Source organism: Gobio gobio (genome assembly GCF_949357685.1).
Source record: "Gobio gobio genome assembly, chromosome: 17".
Classification (NCBI taxonomy): Eukaryota; Metazoa; Chordata; class Actinopteri; order Cypriniformes; family Gobionidae; genus Gobio; species Gobio gobio.
The window spans coordinates 34639625-34665882 of record NC_137110.1 but is presented as its reverse complement, the minus strand read 5'-3'; the positions used below and the strand labels follow the sequence as shown (position 1 = coordinate 34665882).

The 26258-nt window shown below is 38.9% G+C and overlaps 2 protein-coding genes across 2 annotated transcripts in view; one reads left to right on the top strand and one right to left on the bottom strand.

Annotated features, from left to right (window-relative positions):
• stk11ip (serine/threonine kinase 11 interacting protein) overlaps window positions 1–26148 on the top strand; it is a 66274-nt gene extending 40126 nt beyond the window's left edge. The window contains exons 23-26 of the mRNA XM_079841008.1: window positions 4497–4581; window positions 4833–4918; window positions 23788–23996; window positions 25021–26148. Coding sequence (XP_079697134.1) covers window positions 4497–4581; window positions 4833–4918; window positions 23788–23996; window positions 25021–25149 — 509 coding nt within the window. The 3' untranslated portion in view covers window positions 25150–26148. The remainder of the gene's footprint in view (window positions 1–4496; window positions 4582–4832; window positions 4919–23787; window positions 23997–25020) is intronic.
• Window positions 1–26258, bottom strand: part of LOC307140671 (uncharacterized protein) — a gene marked incomplete at its 3' end in the record, with an annotated part of 129602 nt that overhangs the window by 84917 nt on the left and 18427 nt on the right. The gene's annotated exons all lie outside the window — the stretch shown is intronic.

Sequence of the window (26258 nt, the reverse complement as noted above, 5' to 3'; positions counted from 1 at the left end):
TAAGAATAGACTAAAAAAGTTACACAGTGTAGCTTTAAAAGTAGTCTCATGCTAAAAAAAATTAAATAATAAATAATTAAAATTAAGATACAAATTTATGCAAAACGAAATTCACTTTATAGAAAGCAATTCTCTTTCTACAAAACAAAACAAAAAATCACTTTCTACAAAACAAAACTCCAGAATAATTTCTGACAAACTTTGATATTAAATAAAAAAAATACCATTAGGCTATAATATTTAAACATCAATATGAAGCAAAATACGTTTGACTGGTAGCCTACTATATTTATAGCATCTGAGCAGACATTTGCAAATAAAAGCTTTATTGATGTGACACTAGGCTCTTTTACAATAAACACGTTATAATCTGTCCAAAACAAGCCAAATAAATATTGTCTACACATTCTTGCGTGTATGACATTTGATGTTGCAACAGGATTCATATTTAAACTTTTAGCATTTAAAATTCACAGATGCTAACAGAATAAACTGATCTTACAATCAGTGGCGGAGTCATTTGCTCTTAGAAATTAACAGTTTTGCATGAGGAGAATAAATCCAGGATTATTGCTCAAACGCATCTCAAAACGATGTAGCTGAAGTAACGTTACAGCGCTTCACTTGATGTGTTTGTATGAGTTGATGATTCTTTGTCTGGTCACGTTAGTTTGTAGTGCGTTTGCCTGCCTTGGTTTATTGAGTATTAAATCACGTTTGAATCTGCATCTCCTGCGTCTTCTGCCTGTTCCTGAGCATACCGTAACACCTCCATTAAATAGCCTACATTTTGAAAAAAAAATATATAAACGAGGCTCAAAATCCATTTAAGCATGCGTGTTTATTTTAGTAGGCTAGAGTGAAAGTAATAAATAAATAAATAATGGTAATATAAATAATATAAGAAAGTTAAATATTATTAAAAAAAAAATCATTTTATATTTCCCCACAGAGGTGTGTCATAGGCTACCGCTTTGCATTGAAAGGGATGTGGGACACGAGCAGGAAAGAGAGCGACGCTTTTATAATATCTTCATGTTTTCTCCTGATGTTCCAAAATTGACACTTGTAGTAAAAGGTGTGAAGAACTAATTTATCTTAGGAAGGGTCAAGAACTTTAGGCTTTGTTTGATTATGTGCTGCGAGAGAAAGCAAAACAAAAAATCTCCGGCGTGTATGAAATGCGCTATACACATATACTTGACGCCCCGTAAGTCTAATATCAAGCACATACTGTGTTAAATATAATTTGAAGTAAAATGTTTCTGTCCTACACCATTTTCTACTTTACCACAGTAAATTATGCAAATGTATTCCTAATTAAAAGCAAACAAAAGGAAGAAACGTTTAATCCCCTGTGTACTTGGGAAAATAAATAAGAGATTCCATGTCCAAAATGGAGTAAGCCTATATTGTTAAATTTGTGGAAAATCAGGTGACCAGATCGCAAAACGCAGGCAAAGCTTAAATTTGTCTCACCTCACAAAGCCTACCTCTCTCGTTCTGCATGAATCCATATGTTTCCATGGCTGCAATGTAACATTTAATTGCAAACCTATTATTTATTTTGTAAATAAAGCTTTGTGCTTCACCCGTGTCATAATATTCACGTAAAAAATATGTTTGAAAAAAACAAAAAAAGTGTTTTGGCCGACCACCGCCAGTGCTACTCAGCCACCGCGGTGGTGCGGTTGTCACGTTTACCGGCACAGCCCTAATAACAAAAATTGACTGAGTATTTTGAGTCTCTATCGCACTAAGAAAAAAATGTATTCTAATGGCTGACATCTCGTCCTCTACAGTGCTGGAGGCATCTAGCAGTTATCAGGCAGTCAACCTTTCCAGCAACCTAAAACTATTTCCATGTTTGCCTCCACTCATGTAACACCCCATTAACTTGTAAAATACACTGTTTATCAACTCCACAACTATTCAGAAATAAAAGCTGTAAGCAAACAGACAAGGAGGGTTGTAGGAACATACATAATGTAAGAACTACATAAGACATCATAAGAATTAATATAATCACAATCACACCTATTATTTAAAATTGTAATCATACATTTATTTTCTGTTGAAGCTTCAAATGAATGTGGAAACGTCATAATTACAATATTTTAAGTATTTGAAATATATAACATTTGTTTAATGGCATATTTTAAAGGGGTGGTAAAACATTCTTTCGAAGGCTTGATTGTGTTTGTGGGGTGCACTGTAACGTGTTCATACTTCGTTTTTAAAAAATTGCATTATTTTTCATCTATTTTACCTTTATTCTACAGTGCTCTGTCCCTCCTTGTAAAAACGGTCTGATGGTTTCCAGGTTGTATGAAGCCAGTCCCTCAAAAATACGCAATGGGCCCAGATTGGTTAGCTGGTCCAGTGTGTTGTGATTCGCTAACCGCCTAGTGCACGTTTGTCGGAAACGTCACGCCCCTTACCTTTACCGGTAGACTGTGCTTTGGGTAGTATTAGAAACAATGGCGTCAATAAAACCAAACCCGAATCAGACCCAGACAATTTTAGTGAAAATGATCGAGCAGAACCTGTTCAGTCCTCAAGAGTAAAGACTGCGGACCTATAGTGATCGCTACTGAATGGCACTGTTACTTTTGTAATTTTAGAATGATTATAGCCAAATATCTGTCGCAAGAACTATTAACCCAAAACAAACACTAAACATTGGCTTTACTAGTAGCCAAATCAAACACAGAACCATGTTTAGCATGCCTGTAGATAAACAATACATAAAGCTCTAATCAAAGAATAATTTTGCCAATTTCGCTGTTGAGATTTAAAAAAAAGTTTGTAACATTAGGTGTTTGTCGGATAACGTTAATTATGAACTAGCATTTAACAAACTGGTTTGCAGAGCCAAACAGCATTGTCATCTGTGTACTTCCTTGCTATAACGTACAATTAACAATACGAACTATTACAGGAAAACACATTTCACTTTTTAAATCCATCTTTCAGGATACACCGTTGTGCGAATCCTTCATTGAACTCGCGAAGATTGTGGAAGCTTTCCTCCGTGAAATGTGCAGCGGGAGCCGCTCGCGCCCGTTGTGCATTCACACTGGCAGTGTTTGTCTCGCGCAGCTGAACCGCGGCTTGTGTATTGCAAATACAGACGAAAATTGTCCATTATGTCACATTTTCCGGTCTTCTCCTCCGACCCCTGTCTGTCTCGTGCTTTGATTTATGATGGGCAGCATATATCTGCTGCAAATGCGACCTGTTCCCCTCTGTCTCATACACACATGCTTATAACATGTTGTATGTTAAATGCAGTGCAACGCACCCCCGTCCCTTGGAAGGCTGAACAAAGTGGACCTGCAATCCGGATGAAAATAACAGTGTTTCGTCGGCATTGCGGCAACAACACTCCAGCCTACTAACTATACCACAACAATGCTTCCCCGCGGCGATACAAAATGGCCTCACCCCCCCTTTTTTAATATTCTCGGAGGAGGGGTTTATGTAAATATTGGGGCTAGTGATGTCAGAGACCCTGGAGGAATGTCTAGTAGTCCCTACCGGCCGTTTGCTGTAGTCCTTAGAAATTGATTTCTTTAAAAGCAAATATCTCCCTTTGCTTTAAACTTTGAACGTTGTAACTTTGCAGATGTTGTTTATGCTCAAGCAGCAACATTACACACTAGCTAAAGTTAGAAAAGTGAAATGGTTTACCACCCCTTTAACTAAGTTCTATAAATGATTCATACCGATACTGATGCCTCTATTATAATTTTTTTTCTAGCAATAAAACAAGTAATTATAGCTATTGAACATTTAAAGTATAATTGAATGTCTGGCCTAATCAGAATCACACAATATCTTTAAATTGAAGTGAATGTAAAACAATATTCACATAAACCCATTATAATAAATGTCACATTTAGCTGTGCCTTTTATGTAGTGTGTTTGGTGATGTTCTGTCAATACAATATTAAATGAGAGCTGTTAGTTTTTACCCCTCTTTATAGCTTATTTTGCACATTTGTACAATATAAATAATCAGTACAATTACAAAGATTTGGTATTAATATTTTTATGTGTGGATTATTTCCCCCTGATACAACATTCAGTACTGCAAGCAGGGCCTCCGCTTCGCAGAGCTAGTGAACAGTGCACAGATAGCATGAACAAACTGTATACTGTAACACTGGCCAAGGGATGTGGGGAAAAAACATTCACATGGTTACTTCAATAATTAATTCTAATCTGTTAAACAGCAAAAAATAATAACACAATTAATGTGATATTTTTCTAGGGCCTAATCATATATCAAACTGTAAAGTAGGCATAATTAAATGTAACGTGGACACATTCAAACAAATTGTAACCAATTATGTAATTACATTTAATCAAGCAATTATGTGAACATATGATAAAGAAATTTTAAACACTGACTCTTTCATTTTGAGTTTAGAGTGTGTTTGAAGAAATTGTGAAGATATCTGTCCTAACTACAGCTCTTTGCTTTCATGCAGAAATTGCAAGGGAATTGGCCCCAAAGTCTGACAGCAAGCTGAAGGGAATCTCCACCACCCGGCTCAACCCACAGCACCACCTCTGGTATGCAGTGCAAACAGGCAGGCATTTTTTGCTCTCCAACTCCTTCTCTTTTTATCTCTGCCTCAGGCTTTTAAGTGTTTTGTCTGCCTATCCTACCCAAAGCCCATGCATTAAGTGTGTGAGAATGGCAATCAAGAATACCTTCTCATTTTCACACATTTGAAAAAAAGCTATTGTTAATTGTCCCAAGTTATGCATATTATCCCATTAATCATTTGTTAACCTATTTTAAATCTTGACCTGTCCTATAGGCATCTAGTCTGTGAGGATACCCTGCCATGTGATAAAGAAGACAGCCATCCTCCTTTCCGGTACCTCTTAGCATTTCTCCAGCAAGGTGAGTGTTTATGTTCTCCAAGATGGAGATATTCAAGCTTTTACTTGCTTCACCCCAAATGTTTTTGTTGCTAGAGCCAGCAACAAGAACATTATGAGGAATGAGATAAAAAAAGTAGTTATCTGATGGTGACTGCAGCATGTGATGACATGCCTGTAACAGGAAAGAGCTACAAATGGTTAGGGTAGCAGTACATGTAGTTGTAGACTCAAATAATTATTTATATCTTATCACATTAATACAACAAGCTTGAGATGGGTGTGATATTCACCCTCAGGGAAGGTAAGGTCTTGTTCGTAGCACATGTCCAATTCAGTTCCATTTAAACCCTGATGTGATTCACACATGACCGTTACAGTTATTTAATGAGTCATACACGCTTTCCTCAGATCACTGTGGGAATTAGTGCTGCCCAGGTTAACATTAGGACACAAAGGTATATGTATCAGCACTTGCTTTTGTTAGGATCCTGCTGTTATCCTTGGAACCAAACTCTGAGGTCTTAATGGAAAAAGGGAAAGTCACAGAAAACATATTTATCTCATTCTTTTTGAGAGAGAGATCCAACTGTGAACGGCTGGTTCAGCTTTCAAGAGCCCTAGCCCCCTGCTGGCAGCCTGACTCCCCTCCAGAACCCCTATCGAAAGGGCTCGCAGCAGGCTAGACTTGTTGTGTGAGATAAGCATTCAGCTGGTATGACCAAACTCAGCCAACAATCTGACAGTGATTTTAAAAAGATAGGAACATCCTGGAACACCACTCAAGCCCTCTTTTTCTCCCACACACAAACTGTTTCATATAGTAATTTGTGATTTCAGTTGTGTGCACATGCCAAAATGCTTATTGACACTAACACACACACACACAACATTTTGATGCATAAACACAAAGTACATCTGATATCATAAACAGACTTTTTGTTCCCTTCCTTGCAAGATATTCTTATTTTATCTCTGTGGGTGGTCAGTGATCGGAATTGTGCTGTCATTTGTGCCTGTACTGTTATTGGTGAAACTCATCTGATGTGCATGTATTTATCTTACAAAAATATTTTTTACTGTTTCTTGAGGACTGCTGTTACAGTATATCCATATTTAAAGTCGCAGTATTTTTAATGAACAAAAATGTATTATTGAGCAAGTACATAAAGGTTCATGGAACTGAGCAAGTACAAACAAATCGTTTTTCAAAACGGTCTCAAGTACAAAAAATTGGGATATGTGTCATTTAAATCGGTGCTAAAACACGATTTTACTTTTCTAACTTTAGTTAGTGTGTAATGTTGCTGTTTGAGCATGAACAACATCTGCAAAGTTACAATGTTTAAAGCAAAGGGAGATATTTGCTTTTAAAGAAATCAATTTCTAAGGACTACAGCAAATGGCCGGTAGGGACTACAGACATTCCTCCTGGGCTGCTGACATCACCAGCCCCAATATTTACATAAACCCCTCCTACGAGAATATTAAATAAGGGGGGGGGGGGGGGCATTTTGTATTGTTGTGGTATAGTTAGTAGGCTGGAGTGTTATTGCCGCAATGCCGACGAAGCGCTGTTTCTTTCATCCGGATTGCAGGTCCATTTTGTTCAGCCTTCCTAGGGACTGGGGTGCATTGCGGTGCGTTTAACATACAACATGTTATATGCATGTGTGTATGAGACAGAGGAGAACAGGTCGCATTTGCAGCAGAGATATGCTGCCCATCATAAATCAAAGCATGAGACAGACAGGGGTCAGAGGAGAAGACCGGAAAATGTGACACAATGGACAATATTCGTCTGTATTTGCAATACACGAGCCGCGGTTCAGCTGCGCGAGAGACAAACGCTGCCAGTGTGAATGCACAACGTGTGCGAGCGGCTCCCGCTGCACATTTCACGGAGGAAAGCTTCCACAATCTTCGGGAGTTCAATGCAGGATTCGTACAACGGCTTGTCCTGAAAGATGGATTTAAAAACAGAAGCTGTTTATGGGCCACAACCTGTATGATTTTTTTTTTTTTCCTGTAATAGTTTATTGTACATTGTAGCAAGGAAGTAAACAAATGACAACGCTGTTTGGCTCTGCAAACCCCATCCATCCATCCATCATCTTCCGCTTATCCGGGGCCGGGTCGCGGGGGCAACAGTCTAAGCAGAGACGCCCAGACTTCCCTCTCCCTAGCCACTTCCTCCAGCTGCATTCTGCTTGGCCTGCCGGTACCGGTCAGCTGCCTCCGGAGTCCCACAAGCCATCCAGGCCTGATAGGACTCCTTCTTCAGCTTGACGGCATCCCTTACTTCCGGTGTCCACCACCGGGTTCGGGGATTGCCGCCTCGACAGGCACCGGAGACCTTACGGCCACAGCTCCGAGCAGCCGAAGCGACAATGGAGGTGGAGAACATGGTCCACTCGGACTCAATATCTCCAGACTCCTTCGGGATCTGGTCGAAGCTTCGCCGGAGGTGGGAGTTGAAGATCTCTCTGACAGGGGGCTCGGCCAAATGTTCCCAACAGACCCTCACAGTACGTTTGGGTCTGCCGGGTCTGTCCAGCTTCCTCCCCCGCCATCGGATCCAACTCACCACCAGGTGGTGATCAGTTGACAGCTCCGTCCCTCTCTTCACCCGAGTGTCCAAGACATACGGCCGAAGGTCTGATGACACGACCACAAAGTCGATCATCGACCTCCGGCCTAGGGTGTCCTGGTGCCACGTGCACTGATGGACACCCTTATGCTTGAACATGGTGTTTGTTATGGACAAGCTGTGGCTAGCACAGAAGTCCAATAACAGAACACCGCTCGGGTTCAGATCAGGGGGGCTGTTCCTCCCAATCACGCCCCTCCAGGTGTCACTGTCACTGCCCACGTGGGCGTTGAAGTCCCCCAGTAGAACGACGGAGTCTCCAGTCGGAGCACTTTCCAGCACCCCTCCCAGAGACTCCAAGAGGGCCGGGTACTCCGCACTGCCATTTGGGCCGTAGGCACAAATGACAGTGAGAGCCCTGTCCCCGACTCGAAGGCGCAGGGAAGCGACCCTCTCGTTCACCGGGGTGAACTCCAACACATGGCGGCTGAGCTGGGGGGCTATAAGCAAACCCACTCCAGCCCTCCGCCTCTCACCATGGGCAACTCCAGAGTGGTAGAGAGTCCAGCCTCTCTCGAGAAGTGTGGTTCCAGAGCCCAAGCTGTGCGTGGAGGTGAGCCCGACTATCTCTAGTCGGTACCTCTCGACCTCCCGCACAAGCTCAGGCTCCTTCCCCGCCAACGAGGTGACATTCCACGTCCCTAAAGCCAGATTCCGTGTCCAGAGATCGGGTCGTCGGGGGCCTCGACCTCGACTGCCGCCCGATTCGCTATGCACCAGCCCCTTACGCTCCCTCCTGCAGGGGGTGAGCCCACAGGAGGGCGGCCCCACGTCACTCCTTCGGGCTGAGCCCGGCCGGACCCCATGGGGGGAGGCCCGGCCACCAGGCGCTCGCATACGAGCCCCAACCCCGGGCCTGGCTCCAGGGTGGGGCCCCGGCTGCGCCATGCCGGGCGACGTCACGGTCCTTGATGTCATTGTGAGCATAAGGGTTTGTGAACTGTTCTTAGTCTGGCCCGTCACCAAGGACCTGTTTGCCTTGGGAGACCCTACCAGGGGCATATAGCCCCAGACAACATAGCTCCCAGGATCATTCGGGTACTCAAACGTCTCCACCACGATAAGGTGACAGTTCACTCTGCAAACCAGTTTGTTAAATATTAACGTTATCCGACAAACACCTAATGTTACAAGCTTTAAAATCTCAACAGCGAACTTGGAATTAGTGTAAATTATTCTTTGATTAGAGCTTTTATGTATTGTTTATCTACATGCTTGTTTATCTACAGGCATGCTAAACATGGTTCTATGTTTGATTTGGCTATTATAGTAAAGCCAATGTTTAGTGTTCGTTTTGGGTTAATAGTTCTTGCGACAGATATTTGGCTATAATCATTCTAAAAATACAAAAGTAACAGTGCCATTCAGTAGCGATACCTATAGATCTGCATCTTTACTCTTGAGGACTTAACAGGTTGAACAGGTTCTGCTCGATTGTCTTCACTAAAATTGTTTGGATCCGATTCGGGCTCAAATTGGTATGGTTTTATTGACGCCATTGTTTCTAATACTACCCAAAGCACAGTCTACCGATAAAGGTAAGGGGCGTGACGTTTCCTACAAACGTGCACTAGGCGGTTAGCGAATCACAACACACTGGGCCAGCTAACCAATCTGAGCCCATTGCGTATGTTTGAGGGACCGGCTTCATAGAACCCGGAAACCATCAGACCATTTTTACAAGGAGGGACAGAGCAGTGTAGAATAAAGGTAAAATATATGAAAAATAATGCAATTTTTTTAAAACGAAACATGAACACGTTACAGTGCACCCGACAAACACAATCAAGCCTTCGAAAGAATATGTTTTACCACCCCTTTAAATAGTATAGTGTGAGTAGTGTTCACACTAAAAGTTTCCAAAAGTAAATACTGAGAATAATGCTTTTTAAATACCTGGATGGTGCACTTAATTAACCGGAGCTTATACTAATAGCTTATACTAATAATGATTTATAATTTGAGCTGTTGGAAAATGTAATTTTCATGCCATTCGTCTTTGCTTGGTTATGTTACATCCGTGAAAAAAAGATCCAGCTATTACAGTTCCATTTGTTAAAGGCACAATATGTAAGATATTTAGATTCAAATATCCAAAAACCACTAGAACAATGTTATATATTTTATTGGCCTGTGTACTTGCATTATCCCAAACGTTTCCAACAATGTTTAAATCCAGAGAAATCTTGTGTTGCCTGTCAATGACGTCATATCCACACTACCCTTGATTTCCTTATAAAGAAAGAAGCTTTAAATAAAAGAAGCTTTAATATAGTATGTATTTTATTAGACAGGTAAGCAACTGTTATAAAAAAAATATATATATATTTATCAACAGAAAACATCATTGTTTTACAGCTCAACAAGGTTTGTTTTATTGTTTGAATCACTTGTTTTCTTGATTCACAGCGAGTAACATTTTTACCATGCCTCAGAGACAACACTATTTTGTCAATTGACCTATCGGTAAGCCCCGCCCCCCTTAGTTACTGTTGCTAACTCGGACAAACAAACGGAGTTGCTATATCTTACAATGTACAGCTGTCAGTGTGAAAACCTTATCCCAAGATGTTTTTGGACACAAAATGTAGCGTATACCCCGTCCGAATGATGACCAAACTTTACTGATGGTTTATCAAGTTTATTACATCGTTTTTCACTCATAAGAGCTGAACAAACAAACAAAGCATAAGTGGCCATTAACGTCTCATTCACAAACTCTCTCTCTCTAGCCCTCTCTCCGTGGCATTACCATTAACATACACAGCAAATTACACAAAAACACTCACAGTAAACAAACATATACACAGACCTTATGCCTTTTCGGGGGTGCAGTTAATAACTGGTGAACTTTGTATCTGCAAAACAACTCCGATAAACTGTGTGCGAGCTTTCCCTTTCACTAAAACCCATCAAAATAGGAGTCGTCCTTATAAGACAGATAATGCAGACCTTTAAACATATCTAAACTCACATAAATAAAATGAGAATAAAATAAATATGGTGAGAGATTACTTTGGAAGCAATGGTTTACAGATCTCAATGCAAACTGGAGACGCCTCTTGTTACGATCGCAGATGATAACGTTAACATCCAGGATCAACACTGTTCATGTACCGCAGGGTAAGATTACATAAATTCACATTTAATCAGTTTAATATGGAGAGATGCACTGAAATGTAGACCTTCGTGTTTCTGACCTACACCGTTGCATGAGAACAGTTAGTTATAGTTAGTCGGTTTGTACGTTAGCAGGGAATTACTAACTTTAATAGTAACTTAATGAGAGTATGACAACCAGAAAATCCTCTCAGGATCCCTGGCATCAGTGTTACAGTACCTCAGGCACGACGTTTACTTTTTTTTGTAGCTTAAAACACCATCAAAACGACGAGAGCTTCAGATTTTCCAATGTTTCTCAATGGCACTGAAACCTAAAGATGTCCGAGTTCCGGTCCCAGCGCGACTGATACTCAACTGCCATTGGCTCATCTGCGTTCGATGGGAGGGGCTTACCTATAGGTCAATTGGCTAACATAGCATAATCAGAGAGAGCTTTTCTATCACACAATATATTTTAAAATTAATTGCATGTAATTTAGCAACAGTCATCCTGTTTTTAATAAAATGATATTCTAATATCGATCTAGATTACTGCAAAGTGCAACAAGTCTCTCATACCATCCACAGAATGAACGCACAGAGTAATGTTATAGCATAACTTTCAACAAATTCAAATGTTTTTAGTATTATTGTTTTAATCATGTAAAACAGCACTGCGTTTCCCCACATATGCAATGGAAAGAGCGGAAATGGCAGACTGCAGCATAAGCATAATAAAAGTTCAGAGACCGTTGTTTCTTGCGGGTCTCTCTCATTAACATTTGTTCCCAAGGGCTCTCGGCGCATTCTGCTTCATACCACGGTAACGTTAATAAAACTTTTAATACATTCGCTCATTCATGAACATTTCTGTTTCTGATTTCTGCCCGAGTCCATCGGATTCCTTTCCATCGGCTGTGGAGGTGAAGAGTCAAGACTACAACTCCCATGATTCCATGCTCATTCATGGCATCATCAAGCCTAGGCCTTTGTTTTGAATAAGCGACCTCTAGCGACGAAACTTACATACTGTGCCTTTAACCCCTAGGAGTCTGAGCTGTTTTGGGGCCCTTTAGAAGTTTTGACTTGCTCTGACATTTGTGTTTTTTTCAGTTGCTTATAAACATATTAATGGCAAAAGTGTAATTGCACTGTATTCAGCACAAACTGGGCTACCATAATATCTGAGCAACATGTATGTACATGCTTGTATTTTTGAGAGAAAAATGTTTATGCATGATTTTTGAAAAAACAAAAAAAATTGTTTCAAAATTAAGGCCTTAAAACACACTATAGATATATGTTCACAATACTTTTGAATAATGAGTGTATTTGCATTGAGTTTTTGCTTCAAACTGATGTGAGAATCTTTGAGCCTACTCATTCACATAAAACAATACACTGATTTAAAATTTGTAAGACAGTTTTTCTTCACAAAGCCTGTATGCGAGGAGGCGTGATATCTAATGAATAATGATGAGAGCCTGCATAATGAGCTGCATAATGAATGAGCTTCAGGTACTTATGTGACTGAGAGCAGCAGGGAAAAGGACATTATATTCTAGTAAATGCATCTTGTATCTAGTAAATGCATCTTGATTTAAGAATGTTTAAATATTTAGACTAGAAACAAGACAGAAATTAAGAGCATTTTTAAAAAACATTTTTTGTACTATTTGTTGTTTTTGAAAGTAGTCTCATGCTAAAAAAAAAAAAAAAGTTAAAATTAAGATACAATTTATACAAAACGAAATTCACTTTAAAGAAAGCAATTCACTTTCTACAAAACAAAAAAAAATACTTTCTACAAAACAAAACTCCAGAATCATTTATTTAGAATGTAGTTATCAAAGGTCTATTATATTTTAAATTATCAAAATATTTGACTGCACTTAAAAAAAGCTCTTCTTATTTAGTTGAAAATTGTACTTATCTAGTAAATGCATCTTGATTTAAGAATGTTTAAATATTTAGACTAGAAACAAGACAAAAATGACTAAGAGCAGCATTTTTTTCTACATTTTTTGTACTATTTTTATGTTTTTAAAAGTAGTCTCATGCTAAAAAAAAAATTAATAATTAATAATTTAAATTAAGATACATTTTATACAAAACGAAATTCACTTTAAAGAAAGCAATTCTCTTTCTACAAAACAAAACAAAAAAAAATCACTTTCTACAAAACAAAACTCCAGAATCATTTCTGACAAACTTTGATATTAAATAAAAAAAATAACATTAGGTTATAATATTTAAACATCAATATGAAGCAAAATACGTTTGACTGGTACTATATTTATAGCATCTGAGCAGACATTTGCGAATAAAAGCTTCATTGATGTGACACTAGGCTCTTTTACAATAGACACGTTATAATCTGTCCAAAACAAGCCAAATAAATCTTGTCTAAACAACAGTCTTGCGTGTATGATATTTAATGTTGCAACAGGATTAATTTTTAAATGATCTTTTTGCATTTAATATTCACAGATGCTAACAGAATAAACTGACTTTACAATCAGCGGCGGAGTCCTTTGCTTTCAGAAATGAACAGCTTTGCATGAGGAAAATAAATCCAGGATTATTGCTCAAACGCGTCTCAAAAAATGATGTAGCTGAAGTAACGTTACAGCGCTTCACTTGATGTGTTTGTATGAGTTGATGTGTGGGCGTCGACTCCGGATCGTCAGTATTTGATTCTGAAAGAGTGCGCTCTGTGTGGGCGTGGTCGCATTACCGGATAATGAAGTAGCTTGTGGGTGACTGACATGTATCGCTTTTCGAACAGATTACATAAACACAGAATATTTGTTTTTCGATTTTGTTTTACATTGTTTAAAACCTGACTTTTCAACGTTTCTTTAGACATATGTCTCATGTTTGTGAGATTCACTAAGCGAGAGTTCCTTTTCTGAAGACTATCTGAATGAATGTCTTTGAGAGGGAGGCTGCAGATCGCGCATCATGTTTGTTTTCTTTATTCAGCAAAAAGCAAAACATTTTGTTTTTAATGTGACTACACAAAAAAATAGAAACTTAACAGATTATAATGATGTATAACACTTGCCTGAATGATAAAGAAACAACAGAGTTATTTGAGTCTCTTTGGCACTGATAAGAAAAAAAGTAACATATTTTGTTATGTTACAGCCTTATTCCAAAATGGATTAAATTCATAATTTTTTTCTTCAATTCTACAAAAACTGCCCTATAATGACAAAGTGAAAGAAGTTTGTTTGAAATCTTTGCAAATGTATTACAAATAACAACGAAAAAAAATCACACGTACATAAGTATTCACAGCCTTTGCCATGATACTCAAAATGGAGCTCAAGTGCATCTCGTTTCCACTGACCATCCTTGAGATGTTTCTACAACTTGATTGGAGTCTAACTGTGGTATATTCAGTTGATTGGACATGATTGGAAAGTCACACACCTGTCTATATAAGGTTCCACAGTTAACAGTGCATTTCAGAGCACAAACCAAGCCATGAAGTCCAAGGAATTGTCTGTAGACCTCCGAGACAGGATTGTATCGAGGCACAGATCTGGGGAAGGGTACAGAAAATGTCTGCGGCATTGAAGGTCTCAATGAGCACAGTGGTCTCCATTATTCATAAATCAAAGAAGATTGGAACCACCAGGGGCCTCATTTATAAAACTTTGCGTAGGATTTGCGTCAGAAGTGGCATACGGATGAAACATAGGACGTGCGTACGCACAGAAATATTCGGATTTATAAAACTGTGCGCACGCACATCCTACGCAGTTTTCCCTTAATAAATCACAATCAATTCTAAATGTAGCGCAGCTTTTGCGGCTTCATGTCACGCCCATAGTTGCCCATAAATAGTCCGTGAAACGCCCACAAGTTAATATTCATCGATTGCGAAATCATGGCAAATACAGAGAGGAAATAAAAAAAACGTAACTTCACTCAATGTGAAGTAGAAATTATCGTTGGCGAGGTGGAAAAGAGGAGAAAAATATTTTTTGGAGGGCACAGTGTGGGCATTACTAATGCCAAAAAGGCACTTGAGGTGCAAAAGGTTGCAGACGCCGTAAATGCTGTAGCCTCACAACCTCGGACCGTGGCCGAAAAAAAAAAGAAATGGTCGGACATCAAAGTCGAGGCAAAAAAGTCTAGCGCTCCCTCGCCAGAGTGTGTCTGCCACAGGTGGGGGAAAGGGGACACCGGAGCTGACCCCTCTTAATGAGAGACTGGCGGCAATTATTGGGGAATCCCTATTAATCCCTATCCCTATTATCTACGTGGAAATGGGAAATAGTTCAGTGCAAATGTAATTTCTTGCAGCTTTCTGAATGGTTGAGACATACGTCATACGTTATTTTATCGAAAATAAAACAAACTAAAGGCATTTGCATGAATACCATGATTCCGTAGCTGATGAAGACATTTTTACAATGAAAACAACTTTCCCCAGTGGACAATTAATAAATCTATCTATCTATTTATCTATATATCTCCCTAATTATCTATCTATCTAATTGCATCTATATCTGCTCCGCCAGACGGACACATTGATGAGAATATCAGTTTTGTACATTATTTCGTTCTGTTTACCATATTATTTATGAGGATGAATTGCATAACATGCCAATATTGTTGCAGAACATATTTCACTTTTTTTTCATATTTCAAATTTTCGTTTGATTTTGTTTGTTTTACACTGCAGATCGATCAAACGGGTGTTCGTGTAGGCTTTTAATTGTAATACTTGCTTTGTGAAGTCTTCAAGTTATTTATGAGAGGCCATTGCCATTTCTTTTACACAACGGTCTACAGTTTCACACACTTTCACGTGTTTCTTCCATCTGCCGATGGTGTCGCCATTTCTCATTTAACCCGTTTTTGTGCGTACGCCTGGGTCAGAGCTTGCGTGAAGGACCGCACATTTTCCCGTCAAGTTTGCTTTTTATAAATACCAATTATTGCGTTGAGAGCAGCGTACGCCTTCTTTTGTGCGTACGCAAAGTTTATAAATGAGGCCCCAGGACTCTTCCTAGAGCTGGCCGCCCGGCCAAACTGAGCGATCGGGGGAGAAGGACCTTAGTCAGGGAGGTGACCAAAAAACGATGGTCACTCCTCAGTAAAAGGCCACCTGGAGTTTTCCAAAAGGCACCTAAAGGTCTATGAGATAATGAGAAACAAAATTATCTGGTCTGATAAAACAAATATTGAACTCTTTGGCCTGAATGGCAAGCATCATGTCTGGAGGAAACCAGGCACTGCTCATCACCTGGCCAATACCATCCCTACAGTATAGCATGGTGGTGGCAGCATCTGTTGGAATGTTTTTCAGCGGCTGGAACTGGGAGACTAGTAAGCAAGGATCGAGAGAAATATGAATGCAGTAATATACAGAGACATCCTTGATGAAAACCTGCTCCAGAGCGCTCTTGACCTCAGACTGGGGTGAAGCTTTCTCTTCCAACAGGACAACAACCCTAAGCACACAGCGAAGATAACAAAGGAGTTGCTACAGGACAATGTGAATGTCCTTGAGTGGCCCAGCCAGAGCCCAGACTTGAACCCGATTGAACATCTCTGGAGAGATCTGAAAATGGCTGTGCACCGACACTCCCCATCCAACGTGATGGAGCTTGAGAGGTCTTGCAAAGAATAATGGGAGAAACTGCCCAAAAATAGGTGTGCCAAGCTTGTAGCATCATACTAAAAAAGACTTGAGGCTGTAATTGGTGCCAAAGGTGCTTCAACAAAGTATCGAGCAAAGGCTGTGAATACTTTCATGTGATTTTTGTTTTTTATAAATTTGCAAAGATTTGAAACTTCTTTCATGTTGTCATTATGGGGTATTGTTTGTAGAATTGAAGAAATAATTTATGAATTTAATCCATATTGGAATAAGGCTGTAACATAACAAAATGTGGAAAAAGTAAAGTGCTATGAATATTTTCCGAATGCACTGTACAGCGGGTAAAATAAGTATTGAACACGTCGCTATTTTTCTCAGTAAATATATTTCTAAAGGTGCTATTGACATGAAATTTTCACCAGATGTTGGTAACAACCTATGCAATCCACACAGATTTTCATAAATGAAGTTATGTGTAATAATGTTAAATGACACAGGGAAAACGTTTTGAACATGCTTAATGAAATTTATTTAATACTTATTTAAATGTGATTTTGGCCCATTCTTCCGAACAAACAGTCTTCAAATCTTAAAGGTTCCGTGGGTCTCTTCTATGAACTCTGATCTTTAGTTCTTTCCATAGATTTTCAATTGGATTCAAGTCAGGTGATTGGCTGGGCCATTCTGGCAGCTTTATTTTCTTTCTCTGAAACCAATTGAGAGTTTCCTTGGCTGTGTGTTTGGGATCATTGTCTTGCTGAAATGTCCACCTTTGTTTCATCTTCATCATCCTGGTAGATGGCAGCAGATTTGTATCAAGAATGTCTCTGTGCATTTTTCCATTCATCCTTCCTACAATTATATGAAGTTTGCCAGTACCGCATGCTGAAAAACAGCCCCACACCATAATGTTCCCACCTCCAAATTACACTGTTGGTTTGGTGTTTTTGGGGTGATGTGCAGTGCCATTTCTCCTCCAATAAGGTGTGTAGTATGGCATCCAAAGAGTTCAATTTTGGTCTCATCTGACCAGACTAGATTCTCCCAGTATTTCACAGGCTTGTCCAAATGTTGTGCAGCAAACTTTAAACAAGCTTCAACATGCTTGTTCTTCAGCAATGGAGTCTTGCATGGTGAGTATGAATACAGGCCATGGCGGTTGAGTGCATTACTTATTGTTTTCTTTGAAACAATTGTACCTGCTAATTCCAGGTCTTTCTGAAGTGATCCTTGGCTCTTGGACAACTCTTCTGATAATTATTTTTACTCCTCTGTCAGAAATCTTGCGAGGAGCACCTGGTTATGGACGGTTTATGGTGAAATTATGTTCTTTCCACTTACGGATTATGGCCCCAACAGTGCTCACCTGAATATTATGAAGTTTTGAAATCATTCTGTAACCAATGCCATCAGTATGTTTTGCAACAATAAGGTCTTGAGAGAGCTCTTTGCTTTTACCCATCATGAGATGTTTATTGTGTGACGCCTTGATAATGAGACACCTTTTTATAGGCCATCAGTTGGGACCGAACCAGCTGATATTAATTTGCATTGACAAGGGCGAGGATTGCTTCCTAATTACTGATTGTCTTGGCTTTCCATGCATTCTTGCACCTCCCTTTCTTCATGCACCTCCCTTTCTTCATGTGTCCAATACTTTTTCCCTGTGTTTAAAATTATTACACATAGCTTAATTTATGGACATCTATGGTTTGATTTCTTTGCATGGGTTGTTATCAACATCTGGTGAAAATGTCATGTCAATAGCACCTTCAGAATTATATTTACTCAGAAAAAGGGTGACGTGTTCAATACTTATTTTACCCACTGTACTTCAAACAAAATGTCTAACATCATTTCGAACAAAATTAGGCCAAAATGAATAACAAGAGTTATTTTTCTTCTGTTTAGTCTGTTGAGGTCAGGCATACATACCTAACCTGAAAACACTGGAGAGCTGCTTTATAGTAGAAACTGAAGTTGTAATTATGACTTTTTTGTTCATGTTTATACTGTAAAGCTGCTTGCTTTAAAGCAATCTGTTGTATAAAGTGTTATATAAATAAACATGACGTGACGGAGTGCCGAATTGCGGAGCTCATGCAAACATATCCACTTCACAATGATCAGATGATTTATTAACTGCCATTTTCACAACGTCATTTTTTGTGTTGTTTATTTTGTTATTGAGAGGAAAGCACGCAACACCTAACATCTAAACACCACTCCCAACAGTGGCATGTGGCATGTGGATGTTCACTAACCGTTTTGATAAAACACAAGCTCTACAGGATAAACCTCCCAAGATTATGTATTTTAAACTCTCTGTAGTGCTCTGGTTGTCAGACAGTCTGAATGACAGTTCTTGCGTGAACTTTAGGACAAAAAGTGTAGACCTATAATATACACAAGTCAATGTATTCTTTTCTTTTTGTATTAGTATTTAAAAATATTAAATTTACTACTACTTTAATAATTTATCAAGATATTAATATTGATTTATTATATGTATTTGCAATAAACACTTTAATGATCCATACAACTGTAGCAGCAGATGGCTATTATTCTGTTGCGCAGAACTGAGCAACTGATTATGGCAAGGTTTGATCTTTGGTTGACCAATCAGCAGAAAGGGGTGTTTCATTCCTGCCCACATGCTGTGGTGTAAAGTAACGAATTACAAATACTTTCGTTACTGTAATTGAATAGTTTTTTCTCAGGAATTGTACTTTTATTAAGTAGTTTAAAAACAGTGTACTTTTATTAAGTAGTTTAAAAACAGTGTACTTTTACTTGAGTACATTTTAAGTGCTGTATCGGTACTTTTACTGCGCTATTTTCCCTAAACCTGCCGTCGCTACATTATATGCTTGTTTTTTTCCTGTCAACGTGATTGGCTTAGGCGAAAAATCAGTCCTGTGACTCCCGTCAAATCAACCATGATAGCGACCAGCCTAGATTGAGAGGCATGCACGCTTTATGAAAGGGGGTTGTTACTGGTTATTGTATGATGACTGAAATCGTGAAATTGCCTTAAACAATTACTAAAAATAAATTGCAGAATATTACATTTTCTACTACACGCACAAATGGTACGTATTCTGTTAGCGCTGCACAAGCTCGTGGTGCCATCTGCTGGAAACACTTAATTTAGCTTGATTGTTTGCCAGGCTTCAAAGTGCATTAGGCACTAACCTATCGTCACTGCTAGATTTTTGTCCCTTACATCGATTTCTCTCAGCATGTAAACGCATTAACCTGCTTTCTGTCGGCTTATTGAAGTGCATATTTTAATGTAATGTGTTCTTACATGGCGATTTAAAATTTAGTCCATGTATATAGCAAATAACTTTCATAAAACATCAGATATATATTTAAATCAGGTTTATTTTTTTAATTGCAAGCAAAAATAATCAGTCGTGAAAATTGTGAGTTACTCAATTCTGATTTATTAAGTGCATTCTTTTTACAGAGGAAACATCCATTTAAATAAAAGCTGTACAATGACTGCGTCTTGAAAAGAGAGAACTTTAAAAAAAGCTAGAGAAAAAGCTTTGAAAAGTTTAAAAAATGTTTTCCAAATTTTTTTTTAACTTTCCATATTAAATAAAAAAAATTAACAAATGATACACTGATTCTGTGGTGATAACTAAGTGAATATTTAATGAACACATTAGTAATTTCTCACTAGAAAGTTGAAAATGTTGATCAAAAATTGTTTTGTTTAACCTTCACAGAATGTAATGCACAGCATTGTGGGATATCAAAGGTAGTGATGTCTTGGAATGCACCCTTTAAAGTCAGCATTTTTAAGCTTTCCGTTGCAGCCTTCGTTTGCACGCCGAAGCGGTGTCTTCTTCTATGGGAGTGCATCCGAGAGGGATGCATTACAGTCTTGCGCTACAGTGCCACACTGGTCAAACTGCGGTATTGCATGCTCTTACAATAGGTCATAACAGATCAAAAGACTATTTGGCATCAAAAATAGTTGTTGACAATTTTTTGTTGTCGATAATGTCGACTAATCTTTTCATCCCTAGCGACAACTAATGCAGATTTCACACTGCTCAAATTTAGCCCAGATTTTGACTCGCAGACAGGTTTTGCGAAATCGCAGACAAATGGCCGAAATCATAGGCAAATCTGTGCTCGTTCACACGAGTGACAATCACGCTGTGTGAATTATCAAAGACGTGATCCAGGAGAATCGCAGATGAATTGCTGATGCCGTGAGATATTTGGGATGTGAAATATCTGAACCTGCCGGCGATTCAAAATCCTGATGTGTGATATGAGTTCTGACTGAAAATTATCGGCGATGACTTAAAGCCAATGAGAGAACAAGATACAGGGTAGTGGAAAGTTCAGGGAGGAGTTATAGACCAGAATATTAGCATTTTAATAGATATGTCTACAGCACACACATTTGCTTGACCAGCTGCAACAGCAACACATTGTAAAATTCTTTATTTACCTCCAACTCTCTTTGCAGAACACAATCCTTGCTCCCCGCGTCTTCCCATCCATTTCCTCCTCCATAATTTATTTTCTTTTTCTCTGCAAATCAGCGCACAGCCAATTTGAATCGCAAACTTTCTGCAGGCTATAATTTTTAATAACAATTCCAGTTTTACGCACACGTGATCTTGCATTATTTCCTTGTCACTTCTTGCATGTGTTTGGTTTTTAAACATAGCTTGCGGACCCGACAGAGTTATCGCCGATTCTTACTATTGTAAAGTCATAAGAAAATTCACAAGATTCAAAAGCGATCCAGAGTTTGGAAATCTAGTGGTCGGTTTGTCGAATGTCATTGTTGTAACATTTGTAACGTTATGTTTTAAAACTATTATTTTCAGTTTCCTTGCTGAAATATCTGAGCCGAAGCCCCACTCACATAATAACCAAAACCATATTCTTAAATGATACATTTTGAAGTTAACAGTTTTATGCCTGTACCACTAGTGGGCCAAATCTTTCATACTCCAGCTTTAAAGAGCCCCTATTATGAATTATTGTGAATTAAAACATCCTGCAAAGTTTTATATCTGAAAGTGCCGTGTATATAAACTTAATTTCAAACGAGTCGCAAGCCGTTTCATTGTGATGTCACGACGAAACATCAGTATATTGCCCGTCCACTTATTGCGCGTGTATGCCGCGCAGAGACCAGGGAAACCTTGAACACTGCATTGGATACTATAGCATCATGTCGAGGAAAACGCTGTGCTCTACAATGTGTTTATTGTGTAAGTATCTGGCTAACCGGGTAACTCACATTATTACCGTCTTACTGAAATACTACTGTAAAGGCCTGTTCACACGTTTATCGTCAACATTTAACGCCTTTTGACTAAACAAAGGGCGCCAATGTGAGTGTGCACACCAATGCGCAAAACGCCAGGTGTAAAAGTGTCATATTTTAAAAAACGCCTCGGGTTCGTTTTTTTATTTTGACGTGGCGCGTTAAAAACTGGCCAACCAATGAGATCGGCGCTTTTGTTCACGTGCCTGAAGCTGCTGAAGTGACATTAAAACACGACTTGGTGGCGCTCAAGCACAAAACGCGCTTGCCGAGCACACATTGATACGACGAAGAAGTAGTAGTAAGTAGATAAAGAAGAAGATGAGCTGCTAATGTTGCTTGCCAGTTAGTAAAAAGTGTGTGAATGGTTTTGGCCATAGACATAATATGTCTATGGTTTTGGCAAGCACGTAAATACTGTCTGTCTTCTTCTTCTGTGTGAAAAGCGGGTGTCAGAGGCGTAAAGTGCCGCACCACCACCTTGTGTACCGGGAGCGCATCTACTGAATGTGCACGTTCTCTCGGCGCATCGCCAGTGAAAATCGTTTGGGTGTGAACACTGAAGATGCGCCGAAAAACGTCACCAGAAACGCGGGCGATAAGGGCGCACGTTATTCGTCCCGGTGTGTACAGGCCTTAAATCTGCTGTGGGCTGCAGTATTAGCTAAAACTGTCTATTAATGCAGATTGACTTTCGTTCTTACTACTTTGAGTAAAGATAAAGGATGGAGCAAGATTTGTTTTGCAAACGTTAAAAGGTAACTTCAGTGATTTAGCATTAAGCTTTGTATTTAAACTGGGTCATTTATGCAGTAGAAATGTGAAATTATTTTTGAATTTGGTGCCTTCTAGACTGGGAAAAGACAGAAAATTTATTTTTGTCTCATGTGGATGAAAGACAACTCCCAGAATGCACTTGCTTTGCTGCCCTACGAGGCCACTCCGTACACCGTCGTTTAGATCTTCATAGTAATACAATCATTTTGTTCAGTTAGAGATCAAACACAACAATTAAAAACTGAACGTGTCTTTTCAATAAAGTGTGAGTGAGCCGAACGAAAGTCACGGCACAGACGCAGCAGTGTCAGATTTTATTCATCACAAAGAGCTGAGCAGAGCTGAGGTAACGTTAAGCGCCAGTCTGGCACGTTTTCAGATCGCATATGGAAGCTAAACTATACCAGGAATTCATTGAAGAGTTGAAACACTCTGGTCTGCATCGCACCGTTATGATTGTCCGTTCGGCCGTCTGTGTCTTACATGTGAGATCTCTCCCCTATGGGCTGGTTGATAACATGCGGAACAGCTCCATCTAGTGGCTGTGGTTTTAGCCTCTGGACAAAAAATTTAATTTTTCTGGAATTTTTCCAGAAATAAAATGCATAATTCTCTCGTCTCAGGGGGATATGAGGGGGGAATATATCATAATTTGAATATACTAACGGGTTTCTACTGATACAATGCCTAATGCTAAATCACTGAAGTTAGCCTTTAATGTTTACATCAGCTGGGCTAACGTATGCATTGTTATTGATACAGCTCCCACATGTTCACCGCAATACATTAGACACACACATACAAACAGGTTTGTTGATGGAAGCACACTTGCTAATGCTGATGGTGAGGAATTACAGTTGAAACCTCTCATAATGTACCTCGAACTTCGTAGCATCACTAAGAAAACGTCCTGCTCACGGTTTGAGGTTCTTCCATTGTTTCATCATCGATTCGGACTTGCGCTGGGATTGATGTAAAATCAACGTCATCATTACTGTCTTTACAGTGTTTACAATCGCTGAGCTTTAGAAACAGGAAGACTCCTGAACGGAGCTGGAGTTCAGTTATGGTTGTGGCGTTTGTTTCCGAAATACGCGCTGTACAAGGTAGACCAATCACAACAGACTGGGTCATCTGACCAATCAGAGCAGAGTAGGCTCGCGGAAAGGAGGGATTTAGAGAGATTGATTCATCAATCGAGTCGTTTGAGAATTATTGAACATTGTTGTGATGTGCAATGTATATTATGAGAAAATGAAACCGTTTTTCGACCTTTGATGCATGTAAACCTGTTGTTGGAAACGCTAAAACTAAATTAGGAAACTTTAAAATAGCATAATAGGGGCACTTTAAATAACTGTTGGTGTTGCAAAAAGGGAAAAAAAGGTTTCTTGTTGTGACAAAAGTATTTTACAAGGTTGGTCTTTGTTTTCTTAGATGGCTCTTTGGACTCTGTGAGTGTACTGGTCACCAAAGAAATGCTTTTTCTCCTTGATGAAGACCATCAATGGAGCAAGAGTCAATCTGAGGGCCAAATGAGCAGTGGGAAGGTGACCGTTCAGGAAACTCAGCCAATCAGTTGCGTCAGTTCCGTTCATCTGTTCTCATCCAATCCATGCCAGGTGGACCTAAAACTTTACGATGAGGTATGTCTTTACATGTTCTCACCTAAACCACGGAGAGCCTAAGGCTGAGTTTACACTGCAAGTCTTAATACACAGATCTGATCTTTTGACAATATCCATTTTTTGGCCCACCTGTTTACATTCACTTTAGACACAATTGGTATCCGATAACTGTGTTTACATTAATTCCCGCCCAAAATGATTGTCAGTGATTGCTTTACTATGCATATGGTAGATCCTCTGGTTTTAAATGTCTGTATTATTAAAATTATTTATTTAATTAATTTGGGTGGTCATGATTATTTGCCAGCATGGACAAGATAACAGCTGGATGTTAGACCAAATCGACAGGACAATAACAGTAATAGTAATTTTCATTAGAATCTAGAAGTCTGATGTGAAATAAAGTAGCGCTGAAAGATACAATTTTTGAATGAATTCGTATGAATTTTACAGGAGAGAGAGAGAGTCGTAGCCTTAATAGTGAAGCTTGTTGGTTTAATTAGTGAAGTTATCACCTCATTACTGAGAAATATAATGTAGCTTTCAGTAGTGAAGCGGTTTCATTTATAAAACTCACGGGGCAGAGGCTCCTGAATGTTTGTTTGAGCAAATTTCTTTCCTTTATAAAGTTTCCACCTAAATAAAAAAGCTGCAAGCGAGTGCATACAAACACACCTGCTTCATAATATAACATTAAAAAGTGGGGATATTTGTGGGCAAACTTGTCGCCCTCACTTTGTGGTGGCTTGGAATTCGAAGGGGAATCGTAATGTATCGAAATGTATCTGTTTTAAAACCACATTTGGAAGTGGCTCAGTGGCTCAGAAAAAATCTGATCTCATGCGGATTTTTTGTGTTTACACATATACAACAAATTCCAATCTGTGTCAGATGTGAGCAAAACAATTTTAAAAAATGTTTTGTGCCAGTGTAAACGCAGCCTAAGTGCAATTCTCTGAAGTATGAAACCATTAAACACTATGGCTGATATATGGATAGAATAAATGGAGGTGTTTGCTGCTTGTTTTATTTTTTCACACAGATGGCTAAGAAAGAAAAGACATGGTCTTTACATGCTGAAGATGAAGAACTGGTACAAGACCTGGTGGACTGGATCACAAATCAGTGGGAAGAGATGTTTGGCGTCAAACTGGCTACTATCAAGCATTAACCTTTAGCTACTGTGTTAAAGAAAAGCACGTACCTTACATCATGAAGATTCCTGCCTCACTCTACCTGGTTTTAATCTGTATTACTGTCTTGGTATAAATGTGGACTGTTTGTCTTTTTGTCTCCATATTATCCTCACAAATTCCCTTTTTACCTTCTCTTGGTTGTGCTAATGTCTCCTGTGCATTAACATCTCTCGCTGTACTGAGTTTCTTTTTGGCTTTTTACAACAAAACACCAACACACCTTATAATACATAACTATGCATGCATTGTTGATTTCTGTAGATGGTATGAATGTGGAATTGAAGGTGTATTTATTTCTCAGGGTGATAAGCCTTTCATTGTGCTCTCTGAAAGGTTCATAATTTGGTTATGCATGCAGGTCCCAGGATAATAACAGCTTTACTTGAGTGTTGGTGGTGTTATTTGTTAAGACATGTTGCTGAACTAAATACCATCTCACTCTTTGAAACTTTCTGGTGAAGAAGTTTCTGAACTGTAAATGTGTAATTATTTTTCTGTGATGAACTAGCACTTGGAAGTATTTTGTGTGTTGATTTGTTTTATACGGAAACCGTCATACATGTAGCTCTTAAATGTAATGTTTAACGATAGTCCCCCCCCCCCACCACGTTACAAAATATTATATTCCAGCACTTCTATAGAGAGCGTAAAAAGAGAGTTAGTGACTACACTTTAAAATGTAATGGTCACGGGAAAGGAAACCTCAAATGGCTGTTAAGAGACTGAAGAGAATATTATAACCACATGCAGATTTGTACCAAGTAATTTGTGTCATTTAGACGTCCTGCACTTTTATTTCTTTATAATTGGTCTAAAAGTTGTGAAATGGCGCATTGTTGTTAACAAAGTTGAAAGCATATTTTCAGTCAATTTAGAATGTATTTAATGTGTATTTATTTATCTTTGTACTGGGCTCCAATAGGGAATCATAATAACTTTTATTTTTGTAAACATAATAAAGTCTTCAAATCTTACACATCTTTTCATTATGTCCTATAGATGGCAGAGAGAGAGCGAGAAGGATATGAAAATTGATTGTTGCACAGAAGTTGGTAATTTTTTTTTTTTTTTGCCAACTTCACGT